This window comes from Eufriesea mexicana, unplaced genomic scaffold, assembly GCF_001483705.2.
Source record: "Eufriesea mexicana isolate 0111107269 unplaced genomic scaffold, ASM148370v2 scaffold654, whole genome shotgun sequence".
NCBI classification, from domain to species: Eukaryota; Metazoa; Arthropoda; class Insecta; order Hymenoptera; family Apidae; genus Eufriesea; species Eufriesea mexicana.
The window spans coordinates 1603852-1624870 of record NW_016908877.1 but is presented as its reverse complement, the minus strand read 5'-3'; the positions used below and the strand labels follow the sequence as shown (position 1 = coordinate 1624870).

General features: G+C 33.5%; 2 protein-coding genes across 3 annotated transcripts; both read right to left on the bottom strand.

Moving 5' to 3' along the window:
• Nucleotides 1-543: 543 nt before the first annotated feature.
• Nucleotides 544-20016, bottom strand: bdg (sodium-dependent transporter bedraggled). 2 transcript variants are annotated; one of them, XM_017898723.1, is made up of 14 exons: nt 19968-20016; nt 16665-17640; nt 14553-15425; nt 5869-6047; nt 5579-5795; nt 5211-5461; nt 4915-5138; nt 4683-4839; nt 4308-4588; nt 4115-4246; nt 2021-2248; nt 1744-1941; nt 1558-1605; nt 544-1416 (listed from the first exon to the last, which is right to left on the bottom strand). In XM_017898723.1, exons 2-14 carry the CDS (start codon nt 17621-17623, stop codon nt 598-600), a joined length of 4566 nt encoding a protein of 1521 aa, XP_017754212.1. In that variant the 5' UTR covers nt 17624-17640; nt 19968-20016; the 3' UTR covers nt 544-597. The 2 variants fall into 2 exon arrangements, with proteins under 2 accessions (XP_017754212.1, XP_017754211.1); XM_017898722.1 differs by lacking the exon at nt 19968-20016 and adding an exon at nt 19483-19555.
• LOC108546560 (TNF receptor-associated factor 5) lies at nt 2386-3804 on the bottom strand. Its single transcript, XM_017898724.1, has one exon. The coding sequence runs from the start codon at nt 3802-3804 to the stop codon at nt 2386-2388; it is 1419 nt and encodes a 472-aa protein (XP_017754213.1).
• Nucleotides 20017-21019: the final 1003 nt, after the last annotated feature.

The window sequence follows — 21019 nt, the reverse complement described above, 5'->3', positions numbered from 1 at the left end:
GGACTATATAATTATAACACTAAACAGCCATTATGGTTAATGAAGAAAATGCTTAATAAGCTTTGTCTTAACATGATTTGTTAAAATACTATGTACACTAAGTCATAAAGGTACTAAAAGATTACAGCAGTATATATTACATACACATATTAGTTGCACAGTCTCGATTGAAAATACCAATATTCTAAAATAGGCTGGTTCAAAATAAATTGAACATTAACGAATTTTGATACATATGATATATAATCGAAGTCTATCGTAACAAGTTTAAAAACAGATTTGTCAAATGTTTTACTTTTTATTGCTATTTGATTTCTTTCTGAGCGTTATATAATTGTCACGGTAAATAAAATGATTATGCAATTATTTGTCTACTGTGACAAGATAAAAAATACTGAATTCAGTCTAAAAGATAAAATTAATTTTTTAATCCTTGATTAATGATAACATTGACAACTTGCCCATTCTTTGTAGTCTGCTTCGCAAAGATGAATATCAATACGAATTATATGAGAAATAAATCATCATAGTACTATATAGCAGAAATTAAATTATTCTCGGATTATTCTTCGTAAAAACGCAAAAGAAGGACATAGTCTATATCACAGAAACGGAGTCATCCGTTTCTTCGGCAGTCTTTTTATCGTCGCTTTTATCCTTAGCCTGTTCATTGGAGACTAGAGATACGTCCTTCGGAAGGACCAAAGATTCTTCACCGATCGGCGCCGCAGCCTCGACTAGATTCTCAACGGACGCCGCTACTGTCGACTCATCGTGACAAAAACTTCTACGTAGGGACTGTTGAGTCCGCGTAGTTCCTCTTCTAATGCTACTACGAAGTAAATTTGCAACATCGACTGCAGTTAAATTCGAACTGCTCGATGAAGTCATACACGGTCGACGAGGTCTTTCGAGTGTTGAATGTGTTCTTTCTACCGAGCATTCTACTGCACCAATTCTCGTTGTTCTATCGATTGTATTAGGTCTATGTCTTTCTGCGGCACTATTTCGAGAATTCGAGCTATTGTTGTCATTTCTTGCTTCGGTTATATGAATCGTTACATCCTGCGTCTGTCTACTCTGATTCATTTCTACAAGTACAGTGGCATAATCTGGAGGTGGAGGTTGTAACGCTGGTCTCTGCCTTGGAGTGCTAGTTTCACCAAGCACATTAGCTATTCGCCGTACGCTCCTTCGAAAACTTTGCCGTAACATTTTTGCTATTCTCGCTCCTGTTGCAGTAGTGTAACTTGGAGGAGGTGTATATTTTGGCGGTGGATCCTCAAATGGTACTTCTGTCGTTGTATGTACAATACCATTGCCATGAATACTAGTACTTATATCGCCTCCAATATGTGTTTGTGCATCTCGTGGATCATCTGGTTCCAAAGATGGCCGATACAATAATTGAATTCTCTGTGAAATTAAGATCTTTTTATAATAATCTCTTTATAAAATATATATATTATTTGCAGAGAAGGAAAGAACGAATAATTTCTATTTTATTTAGGAAAATAATGAATGTTAGATATATAATGGTTAGAAAGGAAAACTTACACCATTACATTGTTCGCAGTGATTTACATTAACTTCCACTTGATTATTCTAATGTTAGCATAAATAAAAATTTATGTTAAATAAGTATTAATATATCGAAGTAGAAAATAAGAGATAGAATCAAATCTGTTAAATATAAATATCAAAAACTGTTACTAGTTTATTAAAACTCAATTAAACTCTTACATCAAATATATCAGGTGGACCGTTGTTTAAGTATCGACAAGTTTGTATAATAGCTACTGCTGGTATCGTCAATATCGGTACTAACTGAATAGTAGCTCCAAGTTGTTTTTCCCAAATAGTCCAATACTCTCTAGCTATACTGCGATAGGAATAAAGTTCTCGAAATCCAGCATTCTTAAATACCGTAATACTAAGTACCTGTTTATTTTAAATCAATAAATCGATTGTATATATATATTATGATTCTGGATGTATAAACATTTTGATAAAAACATACCATGAGAATAACGGGTAATACAACATTCCATGTGAATGATAAAAGAGGACCAGCCCAGTGTCTAAGACATCGACCAGTTGGAGGAAACAATTCAGCAACCACCGCTTCACCACTATGTGGTCGTCCTCGTACTGCAAATACGGCACCGACTTGCACCAAGTATAAAATCATTATCCACCAAGTACCACCGATTGTGTAGTCTAGATAATACACAACGTGTATGCCCAACTATAAACAAACGATTAAATTTCCATAAAATAAACATCATCCACCTTTATTTTTATTTAAAAATAACATTATACAATTTATAGATGTGTATTTACTTTAACATTTAGATTAATAATATGTTGTAATATATCGACTACTTATGACGTTAGCGATGACGTAGAAACGCTAGTTTTTATATCTTTCACTTGAATATCTAAAAATAACGCGTTGTCTCTAATATATCCAGAATATCGAGTTAAAGTACTATGTGGGATAAACATATAAATTCCAGTTTCTTTATTTACGTCGGAATTTGATTTATCTTGTCCTACAGCTTTAACGACTTTCTTTATATCGTTTATAGGATTTTCTTGATTTCTTAATGTAACTGTTGCTTTAAGTACACAAGGCCAATCTAATAGTGGATCCCATTTTCCGGTTTCAACTTGTAGACATCCGATAATGTGTCGCTCTTTCCATTGTCCTATACCATTTAGGAATAATTTCATTCTCAAAGTATATCCGTATTCTTTATTTAAAAATTTTGGACTATATAGTACACAATTATTTTTCTTTGCTTCGGTTAATTTTTCGTCGTAGCAATCAATTCTCCACAAAAGACGACCGTTAATTGAATATTGATCAAAATGTTCATTTTTACACTGACACTCAAGGAATTCCTGATTTTTAAATTCTGAATTTTCTCCAATCAGTTCCTCAAGATACTTCAAATTTTCTTTCATTTGAAACTTCAATCCTTTGATATTACTCTCTTGATTAGTTACAATTTGCGTTTGCTGTTGTACGTCTTCCTCTAAACTTTTCATTTTCTCCGTTATGTACGTCTGCTGATCTATTAATTCCTTTGAATTCTTACATCTCATTTCCAATTCTAATTTAAGATCGTGAAATGATTGCTGCTGCTCTTGCCATATATTATTTAGGTGTATGCTTTCTTTACTTAAAAAGGTCTTTAAATCGGTTAATTCTAAACACCAATTGCCAACTACTTCATCGTGTTTATTTTGTTCATTAGTTAATTCATCGTGAAAAATCTTCAGTTGCTCGGAGATCCGTTGGAAACTTAAATTGGTATGCTGTTTTATATTGTCGCAAGTTACTTCTACATCATTTAATCTTTGATTGAAATTTATATTATACTCGCGACATTCCTTTATTGTCTTTGTAACTTCAAAATGCAAAGTATCAATCGTTTCTTGTTGGGAGTTTAGTAATTTTATACATTGACACACATTATCTTGAAGAACTCTACGTTCTTTTTCTTCGTTCTTTATTACAGAACGAAGCAATGTTAAGGCAGAGAATACTTTATTCCTCCATAAAGAATCTTGTATTTCCTTTATCCGATTGTTCCCTTTGATAGTATTTCTGTTGCACGTTTTTCGATGATCTTCTATATTTTTTCGAGGTATATAAACTCCACATTTGAAAGGACATTCCTCTAAAACAGCTTCGCAATGTTTCACGTGATCGTACAAATATTTCTCTTCCAAAAAATCATTACAAAAGTAACATGGTACGCTTCGTCGTACTATAGTATTAACCCGATTACTCATTTTCTGGAACAAACTGTGGCTCTAGCGATACTAATGAAATGATTAATCAGGTTAGCACTTGGACTGATAATCGTTATCTGAATAAATAGAATATTACAGGGCTTGTCTGATAAGAAGAGTATTTTAAACCCTACACTTAAGCAGACCAAACACTTTATATATGATATATCGCCTTAAATGTTCGCTTAGCAACATCGATATTTAGATATTAATAGATATCATTTTAAATTAAGATAATCATTTCAAATATTCTATATACATACACTGTAAAGTCAAAAATCATTAGATAAATATTAATGATTATACTTACTTCCGTAGCCATTGGTAATCCTAGTATGTAAGCACAAGCGCAACTGAAGAATGTAATAGTAGTTTCCCACAACTTCATCATTTTTGCATTGATTGCCATTATGCCAGTTATCACACAATGCCATATTGCTAGCTATAATATTGAAAGTTATGTATCTTCGACTTTGCATTGCTGCGGATTTTGAATTGCATACCTGTTGAGCTATTCCAAATAGGATGAGAATAAAGTAGAAAAGAACTGCCCAGAATGGTGACACTTGTTCGGTGCCCAGCAACGCTAATGTTGCAGGAACTAATTCAGTCGAAAATCTCAAAGCTTGATAGCCAGATTCAACGCTAAAGTCCGCACCAGGACGAGTTACGCGTTCTCCAACAATAAACGACGCATGTGCCATAAATCTTTCTGGTGTACTACTATATCCCGGTGGTGCTGGCTGATTTACAGGTCTCATAAACATATATGACGATATTCTTTCTGAAACAAAAATACATTACGCTTAAACGTGACTTAAAGTGTCTAATTTAAGTTGATAGTACGTTCTTAATTTTAGCGCTACTAGGTTGCTCACCAAATGAACTAGGTATATAAATATATCCATGATGTCTGAGAACCTGCACACAGGTATTTGCCAAAAAAGCTGCGAGAAGCAGAACTGCAATAGTTAACACAATTACGAGACTCGTGTCTCGTTGTAACAGGTGTTTGTGCTTATTATGAGCAGCTATCTAAAAACGTGATAATATTCTGAAGTAAGTATTTCGTTTCCCAAATGTTTCTTTACCACACTGTATTAAAATTACCTGCATAGCGGCTGCACCAAGTAATCCCCAGGTAAGGAAAACCTCGATAGATGCTGCTACCCATGATTTGCCGTTAATAAAAAACTCAGTCCATACAGTGGCAGGAAAAAGTTGATGTATAGAACCTGGTGGTGTGAGACCAAGTAATTTCGTACAAAGTACCAAAGTACCAAATACAGGAACCAGCGTAAAAACATACACTACTTTGCCATAAGATCTTAAACCTGAAAAGTTATTAAATATTGGAACAAAGAAAAAGAAAAGTAAATATACTGCTTCGTAAAATAATTAAATACCTTTGCTTAATGATACGAATACAATCATCCATACAACAGCTAAGTTGAAAGCTACTTGAAACTTTAACGTTACAACACCAGGATCTGATTCATTTAAATGATGTCTTTGTAAAACAACTCCACTAAAATAATCCGGTACTGTTTCATACAATTTATGCAAATTGCTATTATTTTGTGTAGATTTATCCTCTCTGTACAAAGAAAACGGTTCTGCCCATCGGTACTTATCCTGCTTCGTTATAAACGAATCTCTACAAATGATTAAAAATATTATATTATTATCATATAATTTCTTCAAATAAAAAATTTATCAGAAGAAGCTTATTATAGAATTTATGATAATATTAGTGGAAAATAAATCAACACACCTAAAGTACACGAACATCCAGGATACGCCAACAATACTGTAAATACCGATAAATGCTTGTGCAATTAGAAGAGCTATACCAACACCCTGAAAGAGGGGTGAAATTTTCCACATATCCATGGATCCAGCCGCCAACCTTTGACCGAGACACACGTGCAACGTCAGAAGTGGAATACCCAATACCAAAGATAAAATCAGGAACTGTACAATGAAATTTGCTAGAAAGCAAACAGTCAGAGGTCGGAGAAAAATCAACAATTATTTATATATTGTAATTATTTTTATACTCACCTCCGAATTGTACACTAAGGATAGAAAATCTACTTATATTAAAGAGACCAAGGGTGCAACTAAGACACGCCAAGGCTGGACTAAGAGCATGTGGCCATTTTCCCAGTGGATTTGCATCCTCATCTTCGTCCTCCCCTCTATCCTCATCCCTATCGATATCTCTCTGTCTTTCACATATTCTAAACAGAAATAATGTTTCATTTAGAAAAGAAAGAACATGAACAATCAAGATATTATATTCATTTAAAACGTTTCTTTTATATACATGAAGCATCAAAAGAAAGTAATAGATCAATTAAAGAGTTATAGATATATTGCTTGAAAAGAACGAGATAATAAAACAGTTACGAAATATTATATAGATAGTAAGTAGAATATTAAATATGCCACCGCGTGACTAACGGCACCCGATAAGAATACGTAAAATAATTATGTTAAAGGTCATATCGATTTGTCGTAAAACTGGGTCGAATGTAATTGTATCGTATTTGTCGCTCTTACCAAAGAAAATTCACGGTCGATTGGAACCGCGTTGCGGCAAATGAGTATCTATATCAGGATTCAATCGTAAGACAACATCGAATATGAGATTTATTGCGGAATGCTTACGTTTTTGTACTATTACTCTTATAAGTTCATTCTAAGCTACAAAATTTGATTATGATGAAAATAATTTTCCATTATTAACTGTATACATGTATGTAAAATAATTGTAGAATAAATACGAAGTAGAGCGTAAGTTACGTGTAAATAAAGAAAGCAAGACGCGAGAAAACGGTAAATTATAATAAATAGGAGCTACGATTCTTCTGGACATCAACGTCGATAAAAGATCAAATATCAAGAATGTACCGTTATCATGAAATAGAGAGACCAATATTTTAAAAAACCATCTGTGGATCCATCTTAAAGACACAATCCGACCTTGCTTTACGTGAAGAATACGGAGAGTTGATATATCTCTGCCACCTTCGTGCTAACCGATCTCGCAGTTCTCTAATGTTTTAGACGATAATTCGTGAATTATTCATATGTAAATATATATATGTATGAATGCGAAGATTGTATCGATCATCGATAATGAATCCTTATTATCACGTTATTTCATCGATCGTTCGATCGAGACGAAAACCTCTTTCGATACCAACCAATTGTTCTCGATCGTTCCTGGGTTCATCTAAGACGAATATAACATGTTACAGTTTTTTCCTTAAGAGATAAAAGAACCCTATTTCCATTATCGTCGCGGATAGGTCGGAAAAGAATAGAATATGCTAAAACCGACTTTGAGTTAAAATAGTAAGTCGAATAGTAAGATTTACGTGGTTAGAACTACGAAAATTTGAAGGCCAATCGTGAATTCTTGAGTCTCTCGAAACTCTAAAGATAGAAACGGAATGTTTTATTGATTAATCGATAAACTGACCACTTCTAATGACCACGGTATATTCAGTGGGGTGCGCTAATAATACCGGAGATTAGAAACACGCAAATAGTAGATTCGGTGTGATAGGCATTGACGATTTTACGTTGTGTTAAACTAAACTCGCCACTAAAATACGAAAAGGTGTACAAAATTGTAATTCTTCGACTACAACAATTCAACCAATATTGTTTCTCATGTTAAACACGTGTGCTTTTAATGAATCTTACAAAGAGTATATGTAGTTACATTCGGGTGTACGTTGCAATGTGAATTGCAATTATTATTGTGGGAACGTAGGAGAACTTGAGCTCCAACTAAACTTTCAGTGTAATACCCACACTAACAGTGTATATCATGCTACAGATATCCATAATAAAACTCTCAGACAAAAAGAATTAGGGGAAAACTATTAGCTTCGACAAATAAATACGTAAGATACTATACTATTATATATTTAGAAATGATCGGTAATTCATTAATGACAAGCTTGATTCAAGTTTGGTACTATTATTCGATTCTTTTTTTTCTTAAACCATCTTTTGTTCCTTCATACCATATAAATAAGTTGACTATGATCAATTTCGAGGCTTTGATCATAGAACCGTATAGTTTCAGGGACTCGACTTGATTTCTCAAGGAAAACGAGTCATCGATGATCAGTATATCCTTTTGATTCGATTAACGAAAGGCTAAACTTGTCACTGAATCGAATTAAAAAACTTAACAAAGAAATAACGTAGAGTCTAAAAGTTAGCTATCGATGATATAGTAAATGTTTCATATTTGCTATTACATTGTTTCTCGACTTTATACTAAGAAAAAATTATCTAGGTGGAGACACTATGTCAGATAATAGGCAAAAATATTGTCGCAACTTAATCGTGAAGTTCGTAGGAAATGTTTGAAAGAATTGTAACGAATCTCTACACGAAATCCATATAATCGAACGGTATACCTGATACGATGTCTACGTTGACTACAGTAGAAATATTGGCGACAAATCGTTGGACCGTGGTTCATCTTGAATACATGTTACGCCAATGATGTCGATGACCGTTCGTTTCCACGTAGTTGAAATGGATTTCCCTCTTCTCTCAATCGTTTCTACTAGTTTACCTCTTTTTTCAAAAATATTCTACCAATAATCCATACGCACAACAAAATACCTGTTTTTTCCTGATAAATTTTCACCTGTTTTCTTAATTTTAACAACGTTTGATAAAATCGTGTGCGAAATTCATAGTTATTCAAGGTTCCAACGCTGTGCGTTTAACGAGACAAGAACAATCGAATTTCAAAACTGTGCCTTTCCGGGGCCTCGCTTTCGAGAAACGATTTTACGGCTTTGTTTGTCTCCGGTCTATTGTTTCAGTCGTAAGATGGGTTGTTGGCCTGTTTTTGCATTCATGCAAAACGTCGTGCTTGTTCTTTTGTTTCTCTATCGTAACCGTACCGCGTTTTTCATATTTCAAAAAATGCAACCGCTTTGTGAAATTTTTGAATCAAACTTCTCAAATGTTTAATCAATGATTTATCAATTTCAATCGTGCTATGCCACTTGCGAGTTATTATTCAAAACCACGTATTATAACGAAGGATTAGGTTAAATGTATTCAGCCCGTGAGAATTCCGAAGTATTCCTTAAACATTTCCAACTTTCCTTTGCAAACCGATGGTGTTTGATATAATCGATCGATATCACGCTTGAAATGTACCGCACTGCAGTTATTTTTCTGCGTGATGATCAATTAATGTGCTGTGCTGACTCTCGATCATTCATTTCTTTTCGGAGAAATGATCAGAGTCTTCGGCCCACTGATCTATCACAGAGAACACTATCGTAATGAGTTTAAACTACTTTTATTCGATCATGTTTCCCAGATGAAAGGATAATGAAAACTTCTTAAAAAGCGTAATAAATTTTTTCCACTATAGAATTTTTACTAGACGAGCATGCGGAAACTTTACTCGGGCATGTGGCTTCGCGGTACGACGATCGATTCTACAGTTAAAGCAACCTGCGCTCACTAAGATCTACCAACAACTAATACGACGCTTCAGGCACAATCCTTGAAAGATAGTCATCGTTTTTTCTCGATATTTTTCGTATCTCTTAATTCTTTCGTGAATTCAAATTTGCACAAAAATCATTCCAAGCCATTATTAATTCGTGCTTATAACATCATACGATATTATAGATAACATAATTTTCTCGCCTTTGTCAATTATTCGTAATCAGCCTGTTCCTTGGGAAGTCGCAAAAAAGTATATTCTCACAGTAGCACTTCCTAATGTTTAACGTGTCTGTTAAAATGCAATCAGTCGATAGTGTTTCAGGTACATACATATATGCAGGTAGTATTCTAAGCAGCTTGTTTCCTTGTGTGAACTATCGATCAGTAACCCGGTAAAACGCCGCAAAAGAAGTAACGCAACACTGACAAACAATATCGTCGTTGCTTTTAACTAGTCTAGACTCTTTTCGAAAAAGGTATGTATTGAAGATGGAAAAATAACAACACTTCGTGACAGCGTACAAAATCGATGCACGGAATAGCAGAGGAGTAACGGAATTTAATATACTGTCGTTGCCTTTGGCAGACTCGAGAACGAATAATCGCGTTACCACGAACAAATCTTGAAAGATTCCACGATCGTTTGTGCTTCCAACAACTTGCTATACTGAATACACCATTGCCGGTGAACCGTACGTATGTACGTGGAATCCCTCCGAAGCCGATGTATAACTGTACCCGGTTAAAGTCACGTGACGAACAAGGTAGATGAACGCACGTGTATGCTTACGCTTACGTGCTTGATCATTCGTCAGAACGTTCGAAATTACAATCAACCATCATCGATCGCTTATGATATTTGTCTTTGCTATTTAATAAATCTTCCATCTATCCCTCATTACAATTATGAGAGACTACTAACGACTGGTATACCGGTAACCTTCTTTGCTCCATTCCTAATCAACACATCTTCTTCCAACACCTCTGTGTTTTAAAAAATTTGTAAAAATTCAAAATTTTATCAAAAGCAAAATGCAAATTAGGGATAGATAGTAAAAAAAAGGAATCACTTATTGTTATGAGTTATACCGATTGTGTTTCACCGATCGTTAAATTTATTAACAGTTTAAAAGAAAGCTTTGGCTGTAATGCTTGAAGTTATGATTATGTCCTACTTTGTTTTAAGTCTCTGTCTTTTCCTTCCTATTTCTTGTTTTAATAATAATTTGTTCTAACAATAACGCGGCACGTAGATGTAACTATGCTAACTATAACAGGTTAGTGGGACTAAGAAACACATGTTTGCGTATTATGCACTGACTACATCAATGTACTAGTGTTCTACATATTTCGTTTATAACGTAACAAATTTTTATTCATGACCAACAGAGTGATAAAAAATGATTCAATGGAGATAATGAATGGTTATTTGAAAAATTAACGTACTTTAAACACCACGAATTTACGAATGTAAATGTCGATCCACCCATACGATGATTCAGATTGAAACGAATTAGAATGCAATATCTATTTTAATCATGTTATAATTGGCATGGAAAATTTTAATTGATATTTGTTCCTTGATCATGCAGAAGATAGTACAGCAAAAGCTACACACGAGGTGACTTTCGTCTCGGTTTCGTCTCGTTTTTCACCGCAAAAAATTTCACATGAAACACGCCACATATATGTGTTGTATATAGATAAGACACGTAGAAATGATTGTGAATACCACATGTAATACGGGTGATCAGTAGTTACTAGTAGACTGTTCTTTTGTTTCAATTGCCTTTACGAAAGTTCATCCATTCGTCTACGCATATATTTTTGTTAGTTATTTGAAACCATTCGTTATATATTGTTGAACCTTAATGTTAATATGTTTGAACTTTATACAGCCATTTCAATAATATAATCCATAAAAAATTCTATCAGCATTTCATGATTATATTTTCTTCGTATTTAATAAAACCTAAAGATAATTATGCCATCTGCCAAAGAAATCCTCTAGTTGTTAACATCTTGAAAAAATAAGTAACGATAAAATACAAAATCTTCCTGCTGGAAAAACATTGCACAATTAACATACGCAACTTAAGCTTCGGTCGGTACTTCGTATTCATTATATCGACACATGTACAAGATACATACATGGCTACATTCGACATAGTAAATCAATGATAATGCGTAGGAAGGCGAATTGAAGTTATGCATTCTAACTACTATCAGTATCACCAGCAGTAAAAAAAGAAAGTGAGGTAAGAAAAAAATAAAAAAATAAAAAGGGAGAAAGTAAACGAATACAGATGACGGGTTTGAGGGTATTTTACCCCATGTTGATTTCGAATTATTTATCTAATCCTTAATTTTATAGCCACGAAAAGCAGTGCGCTCAAACAGTTCAGCTTGTCGAATTTTCATAGTTACTTAATATCAAATCCAAACCATACCTATCCATATTTCCAACTTTCTCTCGATATTCTGACATTTATTGCATCATAAATGTAACAAGTGGAAAGGTTCGTTTTCTCATTAAACCTTTCAATAATTTTATCTCTAAATGATCTCAAAAAAACTTTTCAAACTTCTCAGAGAAAGTTCACGTAACGAAAGACACAGACCAAGGATAAGAGAAACCGGTTACTCATACACTTGTTAGCCACGTCTAAGAATACGATGAATCTTTCTGATTTCTACAATGGATATTACAAGAAGACTAACTAACTTTATATTTATTGAATGTTTCCAATGACATTAAAAAATTTCATATCCTAATTTTTTACTACGATTGCTACAGAGAAACGAAAATTTTTGTCTATTTTTGTTAATAAGAAAAATTCGGTAAAGCACATTCGATATCAACTTTGTCATACTCGTACAAAGACTCGCATGGAAAATAATCGACAGAAAAAAATGTTGTCGGTGTACATACACATCAATATGATATTTTGCTAAATATATATCTATTCGCAAATAAATATATAAAATTTTTGCTATATAACTGGTAATAATTAATAGTCATACCATGTCTGATCTATTTTGCTTCTAAATAAAATGAGTCTAATATACTAAATGTTAAATAACTTTAGCGAAATCGTTTGATCAGTTATAAAAATTAAAAAAAAATAATACAATTATTGCACCGATATACCGTTAAGAGGGCTACACCAGGCAGTACCGTTGACCTGAAGCTTCGTGTTCCCGTACTACCACTGACCCAAAAACAACGTTCATTGTTCAAGAATCGAAGTAATTATACGTTATACTATGCATTAGCATACAAGAATATATGCATACTTCACCGAATGCACTGAAAACTTTGAATATTTTCGTCTAAATTCTTCGTACACTTATATTTCGAATAAATCTTAAAAAGTGTAAATATTCATCTAGGAATGAATAAAATCTGATCCATATACAAATATAAGATTGTACATTCATATTGTGATTTATCGTAAACGAAAGAAGTATCGTTTAGAGTAAATATACTAACACGTGGAACTTAAGGGAAAAGATAAGTGAGTCAGCTAAGCTCCAGAAATTGTTCGTCACTTTAATCTTCCGCGATTCTTGAAGAGTATTGCTATTTTAATTGACAAAATTACTAAATCTGCAAGAAACGCACTTCACTGAGAGGGAAACCATGTCATAAACACGTTAAGTTCATTGGGATGACGAGCAAAACTCTGATCCGCCTTCTCGTTCAATTCCATACGTGTGTACCAACCATCGAATTACAGGAGAAAGTAACCAGACTAAATTACAATGGTTCCGTAGACGTTAAGAGTGCGGGTCGAATGTGCATCTATGTATATCGGATTAGATCCATTTATCTGTTTAATAATTGTCAGACTTAAATCAACGAAATTGATACTAACTTTATAGGTAAAAGATTTAAATGGAAGTAATGAAAATTCGAACTATTACGAACAATGAAGTTTTCTCACGTCTAAAAGATACTCACAAGAAAACTCTTTTGACTTTTTCTCAAAAAATCGTGCTCGACAACGTTAAACTGTGGATTGTGCAACAGGTTACGCGGTTCATCGACAGTGAAACAATCTGTGAGCAATCGAGATCATTGACCTTTATAAAGTCGACTGAATAGCATGCAATATCCAGTAATATTTTCTCGGAGGGTACCAATCATAAGCAATTCAAATTTTACAATTTCTCTATACTTTTGCGTCCCCAATCTCTAATAACGAAGAAGAATTAAAATTTAAAAGGCTACACTACTTGTAAGATCATATGCATGGAGAAAATTGATTAAGTAATATACATAATAGAAAATAAAATCTATTTGTTACGCGCTTATCGTACCGCGTTTCATCAAGTGCATATATTCGTGACGAAACTACAAAGCGTGTGGATTCTTATATAGTGCGCGCAACAACGAGCAATTATTGCAACTTTCATCGTTAATCATTCTTAACATGTATCCTTCTAAGTCTTGAAATTACCCAATCATAAAAGAAAGAACTTATTCATTGATTAAATCTCAAAGTTTAGGAGTACTTCATTACAAGTATCTGCAGCATCATACACCATTCATTGATTTGGCGCCTTCGTTACTGTTAAAATCAACACGCTATGTATTACTATAAGTTCGTAAAGTAGACAAAAGCATGAACTTTTCATCCACGTACTTTAATGACGTATCATTGTAAACTTTGTAAATATCGTAATAAACATCATATAGTTTAAAATCTAAAATACTATTTAATAGCGATTCACTACACATCTATCAATTAAATAGAGTTAATACCTTTTAAGTAAAATTGATTGATAGTGATTAATAACACAAGAATATCGATCTTAAAAATCTATACAGAAATAATTTCTTAAATTACTGTCCTAACACCCTGTCCATGAGGTGTATCAACAGTTTGCATAAGAAGTATCTAAAGCACAAGTACTGTCAAGCATGGATGGGCAACGACCAACAACTAACTCGTTAAGCCGATTCTCGTTTCCGGTAAGTGTGGTAATAGGATTGAACAAACGAGGATCAAAAATACGGTACGTGACTTTAGTAAGCATCTACAACTTTTCTAATATTGCTAACAATATTCTACGAGTTATTAAGAAAACGAAGGTTTTGTAACTTTACATTTTATTTGTAATTGTACGTAATTGTATACTTTAAACTTTCATCTATCAAAAGTCCTCTTAAATCTTGGCGAATTCCTATTGAGGAAGCAAAATTGTAACAAGTAAAAGTGAAAAGTAGCAAAACTCACCGTCTGGAAGCAATACGTTGCGGACTTGTCGCCGTGCTGGAAGGTGGACTAGTAGAAACACCGCCGAAAGAGCTGGAGCACGTCGTGGTTCCTGAAGCGGTTGTATCACTGCCCGTAGTTGACGATAAAACGCTACTTTGTCTAGAAGCAATTTCACGGCTTCTTGTTCCTTGTGATCGACTTCCTCTAAATTGTCTTCCACCTCTTCGCGATGGCACTACGTTTGAACTATTTGTGTTTCTGACAGGAGCGCTGGATGGTCTCAAAAGGGTACCGGAAGTGCCGTTCGTTTGGGCAGCTAATATCTCTGGAGCGATTAGAGCAATATCTGGTAAAGAATTTGGTGCAGATACAATAGCTCCGCGGCAATTATTTGAATCGATGTTTCGTTGCCGCTCGGTTTCTTCCGGTAATCTCAAGTGGCGCAAACGTCTCATCGATGCTCGTACCCAAGAGTTAACGAGCGTAGGGTTGTCGCGTGTTTCGCGATCGATGGCTTCGTTGCTCGCGTTACAACGTACAGTTTCATCCTGATCATTTCCGTTACAATTAGACAACGGGTCGGAAGTTAACCATCGCGAACCACCGACCACTAGGGACTTTACTGTCCCAGAGACAGACATCGCGGCACTGCAACCCGCCTCAGTAGCACGATGCTCGCGGCCGCGCCTGCGCTTTGCATTTTCACTGGTGGGAGGTACACTCCCTCCATCGGTGTTCTCCTGAACCGCATCAACTACACCAGGTGCTAACGACTCCGTAACCCGCGGACATTCTACTTCCTCTAACCACGACCAATCTACTTCCGAACATTCTGAATATCCGTCCTCTTGATCCATTCCATTTGTTTCCAATCCTCCCACCGTTGAACAACTGTAAACAATTATCATTCTCTAATGTACCCTCTTTCTTTTTTTATTTTATAATTACGCATTAAGTTAAAGAAAAATATAGATCATACATATATAATGTATTTACCCTTGTTTTGTGCGTTATAACAGAAAAATGACCTAAACATCTTACGAACGATGGAAAATTATATCTCAAAAAAAGTACGTGTGAAACATGTTTGTCATATGACAAAAATTTCAAACCAAATGTTTAAATATGGCCATACATGCCACTTTAGAGATCTACTCAGTATCGACTTAAATCTACGCCTCGCGCAAAACCCAAGGCAATACTTCTAGGTAGTCACTGTTGTCGTGCAACGGATGTTCTTCGAAGATTCGAAGCAAAACCGTGTACACATAAGAATTTTCACTACTTCTCATAATCCACGTGGATGCAACAACCGCCTATCTATATTAACCATTTCAATCTAATTCGACGAATTGAAAATGTTATATTTTCCTATGAAATCGATGAAAATTATTAACGTTATAACATCTCATTTTTTGAAAATCAAAAAGAACATACTTTATTTATGTTGTAAAAAATCAACAAGGCTATGGAAAGGACCTCTGATCCTTCACCTTCGTTTTTATTCACAGAAATGCCAGACAATTCATGAGACTATAAATCGAATGTATATCAGGTTTATTTTTATTTATTTTATCAAATAGAAATTGGCAACCATCAATTTGTGATAAACATTACGCACAATTAATGGATTAAAATCTTTAATTAAAGACATCAATGTTAATGAACAATTGAAAACTAACATATGGTTATATAACATTAACTAAATGATATCAAATTTTATAAAACATCTTGTCAATGAACAGCATTTTTTAAATATTTGATATGAAAAGTCTTAAATTATAATCATGAAACATTTTTAATTCCAAACTCTATAACAAAACATGACTTTAAAAACTTAGTCCAATAATGACTCACAATCAGTATGTGCATTGAAATCAATAGCTAATTAGAATAATTGAATACTTGTTGACAATAAACTGATGACAATCATTTGATCACTTACTAGTTCAATATAAACATATCGTAGTTTTTATATATAATTCCGTACAAATACATTAGAAGTACAGAAATTACTTATTGCTAAGTTTGTAACTAATATCAATATTAATAAAGATGTAACATTTTTTAGAGTTAACAGTTGAAAATTTATATCAGCAGTCCTAAAAGCAACTAAAAATAATGTCGTACCTTGAAATAAAGCTAGAGTGCCGATGAATACCATTGGAAGTTGATGGCGCACAATTATAGCCCCTCAAACTAGTTGATCTGTTGAATCGAGAAAATGTATCCTGTTTCACAGTCTTGAGCGTAGTTCCTTCTGTCCAGGATTTGCGATGCATATGTTGAAATGATCCTCTTTTAGCTGTTCGTACAAATGTTTGCTCTTCGGAACGTTTTTTAATCATATTGATGTTGCCAACTTCAAGTTTATAATCAAGAGAACCAGATCTAGTCGTCCTCGAAGTACTTTCGGAAGGTTTGCCAGAACATAATTCGAAAGTTGAATTATTTAAATCTGTATCAGTTTCCCAGCAGTTTAAAGTTTGCGATGAGCTACCACCATGGTAATTTAACAGATTTTCATTTTTTGTGGCACAACTGTTTAGTAAGATTAGCCCATGAGAGTTTATAACTTGGTTATAACGATTACACTTTGCTTCAGTTTGATCTTCGCTGTCATCGTGTTCTGTGAGAAAATTAAAAGCATTGTTGATTTCCTGTGTCTCGAAAGTCTCGTCCTCAAGTTTTTCGCTGTGATAATGTGCGTCTTTGTGATTCGATATACTCCCATAATCAACCGTGTCTTGATGTTCCTCATTAATGTCGGAACAGGTCTTTCTTATAACTGGTTCTAAGTTCCTGGTAATATCACGAACTCTTTTTATCGTATCAGACGAAACGACGTCGATTCTTTTACGAATCGGCACTACTTGATCATGACCTAAAGTGACTAATACATCACCGTTATCGCTTATGTATTGTATTTGTTCTTGTTTTCTAGTTAACGACAACGTTTGTTCCAATTTTGGCGGACATACATCGAGAAGATGTTCTTGTTCATCAGATGATGATTCTTGAATCGATACCCGTGGCACACAATTATCATTTCCCAGATCGATCAAATCACCATCTTCACTCGAACTCATTTTGCGATGGTTCACTACTGTAACGAGAAAATAAATACATATCTCAAACAATGTGACAATTGTGCGTATTACTTTAAATGTTAAAATTTCTATGATCGGACTAGATTCGTCCCACGAACAAAGTGGGCCGATGCCTTTTCTTTTCAACTGTCTGAACCTGTCCTACATTCACTTGACCTGGGAACCAAATATCTTCTTCTCATATTCCAATGCAATGCAAACCGATTTCAATACCGCTGTTCCACGTAGAAAATCATTATATGAATGATCCGTTAATTCCTTATGTAGACAAACTCATTTCGTATAACTTATCGTTTTAATAGTAAATGGAATTATTCAACGAAAAGTGTGTACTGCTGATATATTTTAACAATCACTGGTCGAGATCGATATTTAATTCTACTGTATAAATCAATACATACAAATACACAACCATAGAGAAAAACAAACTACAGCTCTAACAGCGGTGTTATATCATTAGAAATCATTAACAATGCGATGCTAAACACAATTTGCAAACTTCGATTACTTATAAACCAGACCTACTATTTTATGACACTAATCTAATTCCAATAGAAACAAATTTGTTCAGTTGTATTATTATTTAGTAACATTTCCATGCATCTAAATCGATTTAATCGTTTTATCAATTATCGTTCATGGACATTCATTGTTGATCGATAAGAGATCAGATTGTTATCTACTAAATATAAAAGATTGTTTGTTTGATTATTTCGATTAAATGTATCAATGGATGTATTTATTGAATTCTGAATACTATTGCATTACAAAAAAGTATCGTATTGAATAAAGTATAAAAATAAAAAATACAATCGAAATATTTAGAAAAGAAAAGAAAATAAGAACTCATGGAATGTTACATATAAGAATCTTAAAGAATCTTAAGGATTGAAGAAATGTTTAGTTTACAGCCTATATTATACCAAAATTAATAGAAAATATGATTCATTTGCTTCAAAACACAGGATAGGAAGAATACAAAAACGTTTCTGTATTGTGTTACCCTTTCAAATGTATGCGGGATATCTATCCCGAAATTTGTAAAATAGGTATTAATAGTAGGAAGATAAAATCTTAAGAGTTATGTACAATTCAATGGCTGTAATAATATTTATAGTTCAATGATGGATGAGTAATTAATAAATTGAAAAGAAAAATAAACAAATTTTCGTTGGAAAACCATCGTTCTAAAAGTTGTGACTGGAATCGAACGACTGTCACGGTCGATACTTTAAGACGAGCCCGTTGCCAGCACACTTGTCCAGGTAACAGGTAACCAGTAACCGGACCTTCTCAGCTGGCTACGACTCTACATAACTCATTCGTGAATCACGAATCAGGACAGTACCTTGAGAATATTTCTACAGGATTCAAAACTAATCGACATCCTAGAAAAGAGCAGTATTACCAAATAACTTCCTTCACTTCCCTTATTCGATATAAACAGACGAAATTATTTTTCTATAAGAAAATCCAACTTTATCATTAAATATTAGTATGGACTTCTGTGCTAATTATTAATATATATTTCTCGTTTATAATTTGATAAATTCTTCCTTCAAATATTTCATATAATATTATATGAAATAATAAATACTTATGAGAATAAATTGAGACAATATATATAAAAATAATAAAAATCCATTAATTAAACTTTAAACATTGTTTGTACTTCCTTCCGTGTATTTATTCGAACTATTTTATGATAGTCTGTAACATTTCATATTTAATCAATGATCAAAATCAATAAATATTTATCAAATATTCTGCGCATACTTTTTCGTAAATGAATGTAAGATCGAAACTTTACAAAGTAAAATATTGTATATTTTTTATACCTTCGTCGTAAATTTTCAAAAAGAACATCCAAAACCTGAGATCATAGGATTTCCAATAGGGTTGCTTGCAAAAGATATAACGTTGCAAACATTGGTAAATAATTTTATTTCTCCATGTAAATATTTTTCATTGAAAGTAAAATTATAAATCTTCGATTCATATTTGACCTGATCTTTGTTAAACACAAATACATCTCTTTTGTCTATATCATTTAATAATATATGAGTTCATAATACTTCAAACAACTGGAAGCTGTTCTTTAAAATGGAGCAACTCTCTAGAATTCGTAAATCGATCAAGAATGAAGATAACGCCATCTAAAAATATTACAAGTTTATTTAACCCAAAGCGCGCCAATTAGAACAAAAAGCTTCAATTCTACTCTACTACATAGTTTTTTTTAGCACTTACAATTTTATAAGCACAAATTCAACATTGCAAAATGCAAAATAACCGTTATTATTTCAAAATCACATTCGCATACTTTTTAGTTATTTAGATTCATCTTGAAGTAATAGTATATCCAATTACACTGTTCACCATAGTTTTATAATTTCATCTTTTTCTTAATTACAATGTAATTAATTTATTCTTCGAATTACAAATCCACTTTTATTAAAGTTCTTTTTGAAAATCTCTTTTTTTTATTTCTATTGAAGAGATCTATGAGCACTCATGTCACTAAATTACGCGATTCTCTTTGAATCAGATCAAGATCCGTTTTAAATTTACTCGCTCCGTTATTCTTGGTATACTCGTTACGTCGTTCCTCGAAAAATCAAACAGGGTACTGACGTGATTTTAATAGCACAGTTGCAACAGACTCAACAATCACTGTTGATTTCTACAATTTTAAAAAATATCTATTAATCACTTCTCTTCTTTTTGTGCTTTAGCATTTTAAACAAAATATTCACTACAATACGTCACATACATGATACGAAACAGATACTTTACGTTATTCGCGTAAGGCACGCACTGAAGAAAGAACGAACGTCGGCAAGGAGAGTCCAATGCGTGCATTCACCAATTCACTGCCGATCTTCGGCATGCTAGTGTGTGTGTGTGTATGTGCTTGCTTGCTTACCCATCGAAAAGAGAGTATGCAGACTCAATGGTAGAGAGAAAGGGAAGCAAGAGGAAAGAGGCAACAGAGAAAGAGTGAAAAAGAGTAGGCGACGCAAAGAGAACAAGTACAGGCGAAAGCGGCAGACGAATTATAAAATTTGGCGACTGATGACCCTTATTTATTTTAAATACGTAAAATATTTTAAACTTCGCATTGTATTTATTATAATTATTTTTACAATACTCATTTATTAATAGTTTTTAATTCATTTTTATTTACGCTTTTAATTAAAAAAGAAGTCTATGTATACAAATAAGCACATTCTGAAAGATATGTTTTTTTACAATGATTTTTAAATTAGTCCCTGCAATTTTCTTTCCAACAATTCTGAATTTAGATGATGCTTACAAAGAAATTGACCTTCTAGAAAAAGAACTGGAATTTCATATTTATAAAGTTTCAAATAT

Coding starts and splice junctions, on each gene's coding strand:
- LOC108546560 (XM_017898724.1), bottom strand. CDS start 3,804: ATGAGTAATCGGGTTAATACTATAGTACGACGAAGCGTACCATGTTAC.
- bdg (XM_017898722.1), bottom strand. CDS start 19,510: ATGTTCTTTTTGAAAATTTACGACGAAG. Junction 5,139..5,210: donor ATTCGTATCATTAAGCAAAG/GTATTTAATTAT, acceptor ATAACTTTTCAG/GTTTAAGATCTTATGGCAAA. Junction 1,417..1,557: donor ACTGCGAACAATGTAATGGT/GTAAGTTTTCCT, acceptor TTAATTTCACAG/AGAATTCAATTATTGTATCG.